The sequence below is a fragment of the Zalophus californianus genome, chromosome 10 (assembly GCF_009762305.2).
Source record: "Zalophus californianus isolate mZalCal1 chromosome 10, mZalCal1.pri.v2, whole genome shotgun sequence".
Lineage (NCBI taxonomy): Eukaryota > Metazoa > Chordata > Mammalia > Carnivora > Otariidae > Zalophus > Zalophus californianus.
Window position 1 is genome coordinate 72,382,288 of NC_045604.1, and position 12,372 is coordinate 72,394,659.

The 12,372-nt window shown below is 47.2% G+C and overlaps 1 protein-coding gene across 1 annotated transcript in view; it reads right to left on the bottom strand.

Annotated features, from left to right (window-relative positions):
• TRAP1 (TNF receptor associated protein 1) overlaps nt 1–11,568 on the bottom strand; it is a 52,614-nt gene extending 41,046 nt beyond the window's left edge. The window contains exon 1 of the mRNA XM_027614157.2: nt 11,418–11,568. Within this exon, the coding sequence (XP_027469958.2) occupies nt 11,418–11,493 (76 nt within the window). The 5' untranslated portion in view covers nt 11,494–11,568. The remainder of the gene's footprint in view (nt 1–11,417) is intronic.
• Nucleotides 11,569–12,372: the final 804 nt, after the last annotated feature.

The following is a 12,372-nucleotide window of genomic DNA, read 5'->3' on the forward strand; positions in this document are numbered from 1 at the left end:
GCTCAGGTCACGATCCCAGAGTCCTGGGATTGAGACCCGCATCGGGCTCCCTGCTTAGCAGGGGACCTGCTTCTCCCTCTCCTTCTAACGTTCCCCCTGCTTGTGCTCCCTCGCCCTGTCAAATAAATAAATAAAATCTTTAAAAAAAAACCAAAACACATAAATATTTACTTACTTAAAATTAACAATAAACTTTTTTTAAATTAATTTGAAAGAGGGCACGAGAGCGAGCGCGTGCGCACGAGAGCACGAGCAGGGAGACCCGAGCTGAAGGCACACGCTTAACGACTGAGGCACCCAGGCGCCCCAAGCCAAGCATATCTTTGCAAGGACACCAAGAATCTGGCTAAGGGGGTTGCAACCAGGAGGGTAACTGGTGTCTGAGGGTAGCAGTGACAGAGATGTACTTTTCAGTGCACACACCTTTGTGCCTTGTGAGTTCTGTGCTATGTATATCTATAACCTATTCACAAAATAGCCTATCTATAAAAATTACCTAATTACAAAACACACTAAAAAAATTTACTAGGGACGTAAAACACATTTACAAAAGGATCAAAAAAGCTTGGGGAAATGTCCCTTGACAGGAAGAGTAAATATTTAAAGACATCAATTCTCTGGGCAGCTGACTGGCTCAGGTGGTGGAGTGCATGACTTGTGATCTCAGGGTTGTGAGTTCGAGCCTCACACTGGGCATAAAAGTTACTTAAAATAAATAAATAAAGACAGACATCAATTCTCTAAATTAGCCTCTATCTTTAACATGAGCCCAATGAAAACTCAAACAGAATTTTTTAAAAGATTCAACCTAATTCCAAAATTCATATGGACGACTAAATTTTTGCATGAATGGCCAAGATTTTTGAAAACCGTGAGGAAAGACTATTAACTGTGTTAAAGCACATTAATTTAAGCCACCATATTAATTTCCTCTCTCACTTATTAAATCAAAAATTCCAGATGGGCTATAAAAGTGGAAAAAAAAGCTAAAAGTACTGGAAGAAAACATAAAAGGTATTTTAAGAACAGCTTTAGGGAGATAAAATTCACCCCAAGTGTACAATTCAGTGGGCGTGAGCACATTCACAGAGCTGTGCATCCATCACTACCACCTAATCCCAGAACACGTCATCACCCCAGAAAGAAATCACGTGCTCATTAGCAACAACTCCCCACTCCCCCAGCTCTTAGCAGTCATTTTCTGTCCCTGTAAATTTGCCAGTTTGGGACATTTCACACAAATGGAATCATACTATACACGGTCCTCTGTGTCTGGCCTTTTTCAGTTAATATAATGGTTTTCAAGGTTCGTCCACGCTGTAACACATATCACACCTCACTCCTTTTTACAGCTGAGTAATACTCTTTTTAAAAACATTTAAGTAATCTTCACCCCCAACGTGGGGCTCGAACTCACGACCTCAAGATCAAGAGTTGCATGCTCTTCTGACTGAGCCAGCCAGGCGCCACAGGGTAATGATCCGTTATATGGTCAGACCATGTGTTGTTTATCCATTCGTCAGTTAAGGGGCAACTGGGGTGTTTCTGCCTTTTGGCTGTGCTGTGAACACTATTGTACAAGCCTCTGTGAGGACGTATTGTCTCCTGGGCATACACCTAGCAGTGGAAGTGCTGGGTTGAATAGTAACTGTGTTTAACCACTGGAGGAACTGCAGACTGTTTTCCAAAGTGATGCACCACTTTACATCCCCGCCAGCAAGGGAGCAAGGGCTCGGGCTTCTCCACACCCTCACCAGTTGCTGCCGTGTTCCTGATGAGGGGGCAGAACGCGAGCTGAGGGCAAAGCACAAGCTGACACCCCGCAAACTGTCCCCCCCAACCCCCGCTAAGGTGGAATATATGTGACATTCCTCAAGCCCTCCTGGATGCCCTGGAACAAAGGAAAGGGAAAAACAAGTGGTTACCTGATAGAGATCACACTCATGCAGGACAGGAATCTCCATCAGTTTGCAACTGTCTTAATGATTTACAAGAAAAAAAGCAATCTCCAGGGACACCTGGGTGGCTCAGTCCTTAAGCATCTGCCTTCAGCTCAGGTCATGATCCCAAGCTCCCTGCTCAGCTGGGAAGCCTGTTTCTCCGTCTCCCTCTGCTCCCCCCTGCTCCCGCTTGAGCTCTCTTAAAAAACAAAACAAAAAATACTCTTACATAAAATCAGTCACTCCTCAAGACCCCAATGCAGCTCTTTCTGCCCACGGGTCCTGTCCCCATGCTTTAATAAAACCACCATTTTGCACCAAAGACATCTCAAGAATCCTTTCTTGGCCACTGGCTCCGGACCTCAACACTCCAAAGTACATCATTATCACCTATGGTTTTTATTCCAGCCACCAGAGTGGGTATGAAGTCACACCACACTATTGTTTTGATTTGCCTTTCCTACCAATAATGATCATCTTGACATCTTTTTCTCTAATGACTTAAGGGGAAATGCTTTCTAAACAAAATACATAACCCACAAACCATAAATTTATGGAGCACAAAATAATTAAATACAATAAATCATAAAAGTTCTCATCACATGGGGGCCAGGTGGCCCAGTGAACAGAGCATGCAACTCTTGTGAGTCTGAGCCCCACACTGGGTGTAGAGATTACTTAAAAATATATAAATATTTTAAAAATTAAAGTAAAAATAAATAAAATTTAATTTTAAAAATACATACATGGGGGCGCCTGGATGGTGCCGTCAGTAGAGTGTGCGACTCTTGACCTCAGGGTTGTGAGTTCCTGCCCCACACTGGGGATAAAGCTTAAAATATATAGATAGATCGATCGATCTATATACATAGGGGTGCCTGGGTGGCTCAGTTGTTAAGCATCTGCCTTCGGCTTGGGTCATGATTCCAGGGCCCTGGGATCGAGCCCCATATCAGGCTCCCTGCTCCGCAGGAGGTCTGCTTCTCCCTCTCCCACTCCCCCTGCTTCTGTTCCCTCTCTCGCTGTGTCTCTCTGTCAAATACATAAATAAAATCTTTAAAATATACACACACACACACGGACAACTAAAAATAAGCATGCTACCAAAAAAAAAAAAAAATTAAAGTCAGCAGGCAAATAGCACAAGGCCAGCTTCCTTAACACTTTAAAAGGTCACTTATAGGTCTGTAACAAAAAAGGCAAGAGCTTAACAGAAAAACGGCAATTCCCAAAAAGAGAAACATCAATGGCTCTGAATCAGAAGATGCTTGACCACACTCAAGACTAAAGAAATGCTTGTGAAAACAAGACAGCATTTTCACTGTCAGACTGACAACTAACACTAGGTTCACCCTGGTGAAGGTGTGAGACTCGGCTGGCGGTGTGGCCTGTGATTTAAGCAAACGTGGAAACAGGAAAGGGCTGAGTGAGGGGCGCCCACACAGGGGACAGCACAGCTCAAGCAGGGACAGGAAACGGACCCCGAGACGCATTGCAGGAAGGGTGGGGGAGGCCTGACCACATGCCTGGTGCAGCGCAGCTTCTCCCGCCTAAGGGACCTGGGTGTGCACCCCCATGTCACCGCAGGGGCTTTCTCTGGCACTGCTGTGCACTAAGGGCGGAAGGAGATTTTTTTTTCCACCATACCAACTGGTTCTGAAAGACAGCCCTACCTTCTCAGTAACAAAAACTTGGAAGGATTTTCCTCAGAAAACTTCCGTAACATTAGCCTTTACTCTGAACTCAATGCCCAGTCTTACCCATCAGCCAAATCTCAATCTGAGACTCACACTAAGACGGAAGAGGCACACCTCTGCCCTGACTGCTCTCAAAAGCGCCCCCAGCACTGGCCCAGGGCTTCTAGCTGTCCCCGAAGTATGCCAGACCACTCCTGCCTCAGGACCCTGGCACGGGCTGCTGCCTCGGCGTGAGCCGCCCTTCCCCAGCCACCTCCCCACTCTTCCAGGCCGTGCTTAATGCTACCTTCCACAGGAAGCCTTCCCTGCCCACTCTATCAGGATCCCCCTCCTGCTTTGGTTTCTTCATGGGGCTTGGCACCCAACATTCACACTGCATTTATTTATCTGCACCCCAGCACCACGGAGGGCCAGGATTCTTGTCTGCTTTGTCCCCGGGGCAGCACCTAGCACCAGAGCAGTATCAGGCACCAAGGAGGCAGCTGAGATGATTAATGAACTGCTAGCACTACACCACATGGGAGATGTCCCGGACAGTCCCGCATCCGTCTTTCCCATGATGATGCTAGAGTCAGAGCAGGCCCTCAATAAACATGTGGTAATTTTCTCAGAAGGCACGGACACGTAACTCAAAGAGCTTCACCGACTGTAGATCTAGACAGGTGACCCACCAATCTTGGTGGCTGGTTTCGAAATCACTGAATGTGGGTTAAACCAGAATTTTTTTAAAAAAATGAAATGGAGGGGCACCTGGGTGACTCAGTCGGTGAAGCATCTGCCTTTGGCTCAGGTCATGATTCTGGAGTCCCGGGATCGAGCCCCAGGTCGGGAGCCTACTTCTCCCTCTCCCTCCGCCTGCTGCTCCCCCTGCTCGTGCTCTGTCAAATAAGTAAATAAAATCTTTTTTTAAAAAATATTTTATTTATTTCACAGAAAGAGAACAGCGAGAGAGGGAACACAAGCAGGGGGAGTGGGAGAGGGAGAAGCAGGCTTCCCGCCGAGCAGGGAGCCCGACGCGGGGCTCGATCCCACGACCCTGAGATCATGACCTGAGCTGAAGGCAGACACTTAAGTGACTGAGCCGCCCAGGCGCCCCAGTAAATAAAATCTTAAAATAAATAAATGTTTTGGGTTCTGTAAAATATTTCTTTAAAAATAAGTTTGCTTTGTAAGTTTAAAATTCCATAAACTAAAGGTACTTTCAAATCAGTGAAAAGTAGAATTAATGCTCTCCCACAAAGTAGAAATACTATCCTGGAAAAACTGTAGTTCTTTACAATGTAGCCTCTAGCTTTTGCCCCAAACATCTCCAATTATTTTACTAGAGTTTTATGCCGATAACCATGAAATTCTCTGCTTTTCAGTAGTCAACCTGGACAGTTTCATTATTCAATTTCCACCGGATACCACAGGTTAGCTACTCACATCTGAAATCTGTCCGAACATTTGGTTTCTTAAATTCTGTAATTATGTCAGGTAACATTTGTTTTAAGTTCTTCAATGTTCTGAAGATTTTATTTACTTTAGAGAGAAAGAGCGAGAGCGAGCACACGCATGCATGCACGTGCAGGGGGAGGGACAAGAAGAGGGACAAGCAGATTCCAAGCTGAGCACAGAGCTGGATGCAGGGCTCTATCTCATGACCCTGAGATTCTGACGTGAGCCAAAATCAAGAGTTGGCTGCTTAACCGAGCCATCCAGGCACCCCAAGTTTTCCAATATTCTAGACAGAACGCTCCACTTTCTACTTACATACCAAATAAGGATTTATATTCCCTTGAAAATTTTTGAGTTCTTACCTATGGCATTCTTGAACATTTTCACTGCTTCCTTCCTGTTCTAATCATTTATTTAGCTCTACCAAACTCTTACATCAACTCCCCAAATACAAAGAAACAAAACAACAAAAAAGGAGGGGCACCTCTTAAAACAGTGAAAATATAGGACATAAAACCCACACCCCAAGTTTTAGTCACCCAAGACTATTCCTGTCCTCACTAACAGCCCCTCTTTCTTTTATTATTATTTTTTAAGACTTTATTTGACAAGAGCGAGCATACGCGCACAAGTAGGCAGAGAGGCAGGCCCAGGGAGAAGCAGGCTCCCCACTGAGCAGGGAGCCCGACAGGAGCTTGATCCCAGCACCTCAGGATTATGACCTGAGCCGAAGGCAGACGCTCAACAACTGAGCCGCCCCGGCGCCCCCCCACCATATTTCTCTTTTAAAAAAATCTGTCGCTAACAGGTTTTATAATCTAGTTTCCCAGCCCACATCTGGAAATTGGCAGAGGAGGGAACATGGCCCCAGGGAGGCCTGGCCAGCTAAACAAGAGGAAAGGAGGCTAAAAACATAGCAACACTCAAGAAGCAGTTTCACTGTGGAGACACTTCATAGATGGGAGTCGTCCTACCCAGTGCCCCTCAAGGGCCTGTGTGTTAGCAGAGAAAACTGTAGATTAACATTCACAATGACTCTGAAAACATCAAAGGAAGGTTTAGTTATGTTCCATCTGATGTACCTGTTTTAGAAACACTTCTAATCATAATGACTAAAATGAAATGTTTTACTTCTTTAAAAGTAAGCTTCATGGAACATCCGCTCGGGCGCTCCAATTCTCCATAAATGCGAGAATACTGGTGAGTGTGAACCACAATGGGAATGCGCCGCACTGGCTACCCGATACATCCAGTTCCACTAGAAGGACTGAGACCTTTCCATTTGTTAATAGGATTGCCATATAATCTTCTGGGTTTTTTAAATACTGTATTTTTTTTCTTTAAATGTTCTAATCACAGATTTTAATTATATAGCTGCTAAATAACTGAGCCACTCTTAAAATTAGTTAAGGCCATGACTCGGGTACACCTGAATTCAATTTACCTGATCTGTGGGCATTCACCCAGTGGAAAAGCAGGTGGGGATGATGCCCAAGTAGATAGTGGTTCTCTAAGCTACAACTTTCATGGTCTGTGATTCCTAGTGGCTTTAGCAGCCATACCAGAAATGAACACCCCAAAATCTATCTTCACTAAATGTTTCCTTTGTAGAGTAAGCAAACAGCAGCTTCCTAGTAAAAACTGAGTCTTCTGTATCCAGACTGAGCAAGACTGTATTTAAGAAAAATTCTAGGGGCACCTGGGTGGCTGTCATTAAGTGTCTGCCTTTGGCTCAGGTTATGATCCCGGGGTCCTGGGATCGAGCCCCACGTCGGGAGCCTGCTTTTCCCTTTCCCTCTGCTGTTCCCCCGCTTGTGCTCTCTGTCAAATAAATAAAATCTTAAAAAAAGAAAAATTCTAGCTGGCTACGTTGAGGGCACCACAAATGCAATTCAAGAACAATCTCTGGCTTTGAACTAAAACATTTCACTGGAGTGTGAACTGGATACACTTTGCTAATGCCCAGTATTTTGGTTTGAGAGAGCGACCACCACCACTGCCTCAGTAAGTCTCCCTACAGAAATCACCTTTATTACCTGGGAATGGACTTTGGGGGCAGAGGTGGGAAATGTTTGTTTTCTCTTCAATCCAACTCCCACGCACCCCCCACCTCCCGGCCCTTCAAGCAGCATTTGTCTCAACGCACAAGGGCAGCAAACACTTAGATTTTTTTTTTTTTTTTTTTGGCCTTAATTCTGGGCAACTACTCACCTAGTAACTAATAAGGCCTTTGCTAACCTATTACATTTGGGTTGGTTTGATCTTCTACAGATGACTCGGCCCCTCTGGTCCTAACCCAGTGCCTCTTGGGCAGCCGGCCACACTATACACCCTTTGCCCATGTGCCTCGCTGGTGCTGACCAAGGCCCCAGCACTGGTTTACAGAGGTGGCAACGCCATTGAGGATCTAAGCAGTTAAGGATCAAACCTGTTATCATTATTTTATGTTAGCAACAGGAATAGCTGTTTCACGGAGAATGAAATCTGCCCACAAGTGCTGCTCCACTCATCCTGCAGAGAGCCTGGGAACACCTGAATTTGCACCAATTCTCATGATGGCTGTAACACAAGAGGTGTGAGCGCATGAATTAAACAGTATGGGCCTCCAAACAAAGTGAGAGCAGGAGGAGGAAGCAAAATAAACAAAAGGATAAAAGCAGTAAATATGAGACTGCCTGCACAGGGTCTGGGTGGGGTTCGTTTGGGGAAATAAACCTGCAATGCTGGAGCCCTACAACAAAGCGGGGGAACCCTGCTCTTCCGACTTTTCTGGTGCTTGGAGCAGACTCCTCACCCCTTCCAAGTCTCACTTCTAAGCCAGAAAAGTCCAGCAAGGGTTCCAGCTTGCAGAGATTGGAAAAGGCAGAAGACACTAACTCAAGGCCCAAGCAGTCCCACGGCAGCTGCCTCAAGATGGGGTCCTGGCGATGCCAACAGTGAGAACGGTGTCCTCGAGAGTAGGACACAGAGCTCAGGCTGTGGTGTCAAGGCAGTTACACGGGCACGTGAAATGACCAACCCACCACCCTCCCCACCTTACAACACAATCATCTGCTTTGGGAAACCAAGCCTATTGCTGATTTTTCAGGCTCACTGTCTCTTCTTCGGGAGGTGGCTTTCTTATTTGTCACCGGCAAATCCATTACTTCTGCTACTTGTCAGAACTGGTGGAAAGGTTTGATGGCAGTTTACATTTTTACTATGAACATTACATTTTCCACATTACCCAGGTTCTAATAGCCCTACTCCTTATAATTACCTTCTACCAGTGGAAGGAATTACTCAATGGTTCTCAACCACCAGATTCACCAGGGACAACACTGTCTGTAATCAGTCACCCACCTGGTCCTGAGAGCATTCAGAAAATCGGGTGTGTGGACCTCACAGTGCCTGCAGCTGGGTTCCCCAAACACTGGCCCACGTCTGGCACTGTGACTATCCTGATATTACAGAAAATGGCCCACAAATTTACATCTAACAGAAGAGAAAGGACGTAATTTTCACCCTCCTTCACCCTCACTCCCATATATTCCCATTTCTTGTCAAACCCAATCATTCAGTAGTGCCTCCTACCCTGCAACTGGTGCTTTCAAGACTGGGCCCATAACCCTCTCTTCTATGAGAGCCAAACAAGCAATCATCCATATGTTTCTGCGCTCCCTGACTGGCCACACAGGCCTCCAATATGGCCCAGTACACTGCCTGGAAAACACATGCTCCCACTTAACGTATGACCCCAACGGCAGGGTCACGTCATCTTTGAAGTCCCAGAGAACATTCAAAATATTTTTATTATTTTTTAAAAAGTAATCTCTACACCCAACATGGGGCTCAAAGATCAACAGTTGCATGCCCTTCTGACTAAGCCAGCCAGGTGCCGCTCAAAATATATCTGCTGAATAAACTAAGTAACGAACAAAAATGAAAACTAAAAAGTCCAAAAGTTGAGACTGTTCCACACTTCACAGAGCAGGTGGGAAGGACTGGGATGGTGACAAAGTCAGACTCTCAGATGTGACGCCAAGCACATGCTAACATTTAGCAACACTTTCCCAACAACAGAGAAAAAAAATACAGGTGAATTCTGAATTTTCTGTAGGGGTGATTTCACTTATTCTTTTCCCCCATTGTATAAGATATATATCTTCTAGGCTAAACTCACCCATCCCTCAGTCCCTCCAAACAACTGTACCTTCATGACTGCCCACACAGGTGGGTATCAAGGGCATCTGCAATACGTCACACTTCCAAGAACAGGTTCTCGATCTTAGATTCAAACAAAAGACTGCACAGAGCACTGTGACGGAAGTTCAGAGGGAGAGGACGCAGAATATTAAGGGAAAGAGTTAAAAAAAAAAAAGAGAGAGAAAAACTGGCTGGGCTGAAAACTGGTGTGTCTTCCTAGTGGAAGAGATACTGCATGGTACAAAGAATGAATTACAACACACGTGGCTGGAACATCTTAGAACATGAACAAAAAGAGAAAAAAACCTTAACCTCCACAGAAAGGTAAAAAAAAAAAGCTACAAAAGAAACAATGAAATTGATATGACTGCTCATCTGTAACACAGATGCTAGAAAACAGCAGAGCAATATCCTCATTCTTCAAAGGAAAATTATTTTGATCTGGAATACAATACCCAGGCAACCTACTATACAGGTATGGGAGCAAAATAAAATCTTTTAGCCATGGCAGGGCTTAGAAAATTCACAACCCAGAGATTTCTGCAAAACTAACACACGGGTATACTCTCATATGACAGGAAATAAATCCATTAAGGAAGGAAGACGGTGGGTACAAGCAAAAGTATAAAACTTACAGTTGTCTTATCGGTTAACACATGTTATTTAAAAATTATTGTTTAAAAAAAAAGACACTACACGAAAATATAAAACTCAGGTAATAGAAAAAGTGTAGGATGGGGCGCGTGGGTGGCTCAGTAGATTAAGCGTCTGCCTTCAGCTCAGGTCATGATCCCAGGCTGGGCTCTCTGCTCAGCGGGAAGCCTGCTTCTCCCTCTCCCTCTGCTGCTCCCCCTGCTTGTGCTCCCTCTCTCTCTGAGTCAAATAAATAAATAAAATCTTGAAAAAAAAAATACAGGAGACGTGAAAAAGAAATTCATAGAAGATACCTCAACGGCCATTAAACAAATGAAAACATTCTTTCTCACTACTATCCATGGAGGAAATGCCTTGATAGAGGTAGTCTCATTCCCTGCTAATGGGACTATAAACCGATAAAGCCTTCCTGGACAGCAATTTGACAGGCGGGGATACTCACCACTATACTAACGAGGAGGACCCTGGACAGCAATTTGGCAATGTCAGCTAACATTTCAAATATGCACAGACTCTGAACCATCAATTCTAAAACTCGGATTCTGAAATTCTAAAGAAATGCCGTACACGTGCCTAAAGATTTAAATATTCGCCCATTCTACGCAACAATGTAATGACAAAAACAAAAAACCCTGGAAAATTATGTCCAATAGGATTCGGCTAAGTAAATGACTATACGTCCACAATACAGGACACTATGCAACCACTGGAAAGCCACAGACCGGGGTTAGTGACACAAGATGTGTAAGCTTTGCAGAGAACGTTAAAAACAATTCAGGAGCAAACTGCATTTATGGGTTAGGACTTTTCACATAAAAACAGACATCTGTCCACATGTGTGTAACAATGTGTGCAGAGCCTGGAAGGAACACTAAGACGTTCACCCCTGGTTTCTTCCGAGGGGAGAGTAAGAAAGCAGTTATGGTTATTCTTTTTTTTTTTTTTGCCCTAACATTTATTTGAGCACCTACCAATTTCAGGTCCTGGGAATACGGGGGTCAAGAACCCAGAGTCCAGGGGCTGCACGAGGGCAGAGGCGGTTCTGCCTGGTTCGCGGCTGTGTCCCGGGTGAAGTGGGCACTCAGTGTTGTGCCGAAGGATGCAGAGCAAGTGGCTTCTGCATCACCGCGGTATAACACAACTTGGGGGAGGGGAGCAATAAAATCGCCATGAAGGTGCTTAAGTGATCACCCAGGTGAAGTCCGTTCCCACTCGCCGTAACTGCCGTCGGATGCAGGAGCGAGGAGCCCTCGGCCCCTCCGCCTCAAACCGAGCCGGAGGTCTCGACGGGGAGAAGGCCCTGCAGGAGTGCCGCGGGCCGGGGCTCAACCCCGCTACCTGACGGCGGGTGGGGGAGGAAACCCGGGCAGTCCGGCGACACCCGGACGCTCAGCGCTTGCCGCGTGTGTGGCACATAAATCTCACAAAACCTCTGTGCCTCCCAAAGAGGAGGAAGCGGGCTCGGGACCTGACGGGGTCCGCCCACCCACCCGACCCCCCTCACCTCTCGGGGCAGCCGCCAGGGCCGGCGCCCGCAGGCTGCGACCCCACAGCAGCAACACCCGCAGCTCACGCGCCATGTCCGTCTTCCCCAGCACCCGTGCAGCACGCGCAGCGGAGGCGGGGCGGGGCGGGGCCTTCCTCGGGCGCGGCGCGGTGACGTCACGGTGAGCGCAGGGCTGCCCGGCCCACTGCCTGCGCCGGAGAGTGGGCGGGGGGGCCTGTGTGGCGCGGGCACCGCTGGCCCGCGCGGAGACAGTCGCGCCTGAGGGCGTGCCCTCCGTGACCTTGTGTCGCGTTGTCAAAGGCGACGGACCGAGCGCGCTGTCCGCCAGCTGGGCCTCACTTCGCGCATCCCTAGAACGAGGCTGCCGTTCGCAGGCACCCGGAGGGTGTGAAAAGGCAGCGCCCAGGCGGAGGTTGTTGCCGTCCCCGTGCCATCGGCCCGACCGAGGCGGGCGGAGAAGGGGAAGGACGGACTTCAGGCCGGCCTGTGTCCACTCCTAAGCGCGAACGCAGGAGCCGCCCCCACCAGCAGGACTGGGCTTATTCCTTCCTTGTTTCCCGCCCTGCTGGAGGTGAGGCTGAGGTTGAGAACCACCACTCCTTTTCTTTTAATTAAAATAAATTTTTCTAAATTGAAGTATGGTTGACACACAAAGATTAGTTCCAGGTGTGGAATGTCGTGATTCAGCAGCGCCGCACCTTGTGCCGCGCCCACCCCCGGTGTAGCTGCTGTGGGTCATCCCGCAACCCTCGGCCAGTGACTGCAGTCGCTGTGCGGTGCAGCTCCTGCCCCAGTCAACGCCCTTTCTCGCCCAGTGCCACACCACGCAACGTGCAGGTTCTCTGACGCCGCCTGAAGCGAGGCCCCGGCGGCCCCCGCCCGCAGATGATTCTGAGGCTCGCTGGAGACTCGCTGCCACAGAAAAAAAACCTGCAAAAACGGAGGTGCTTGA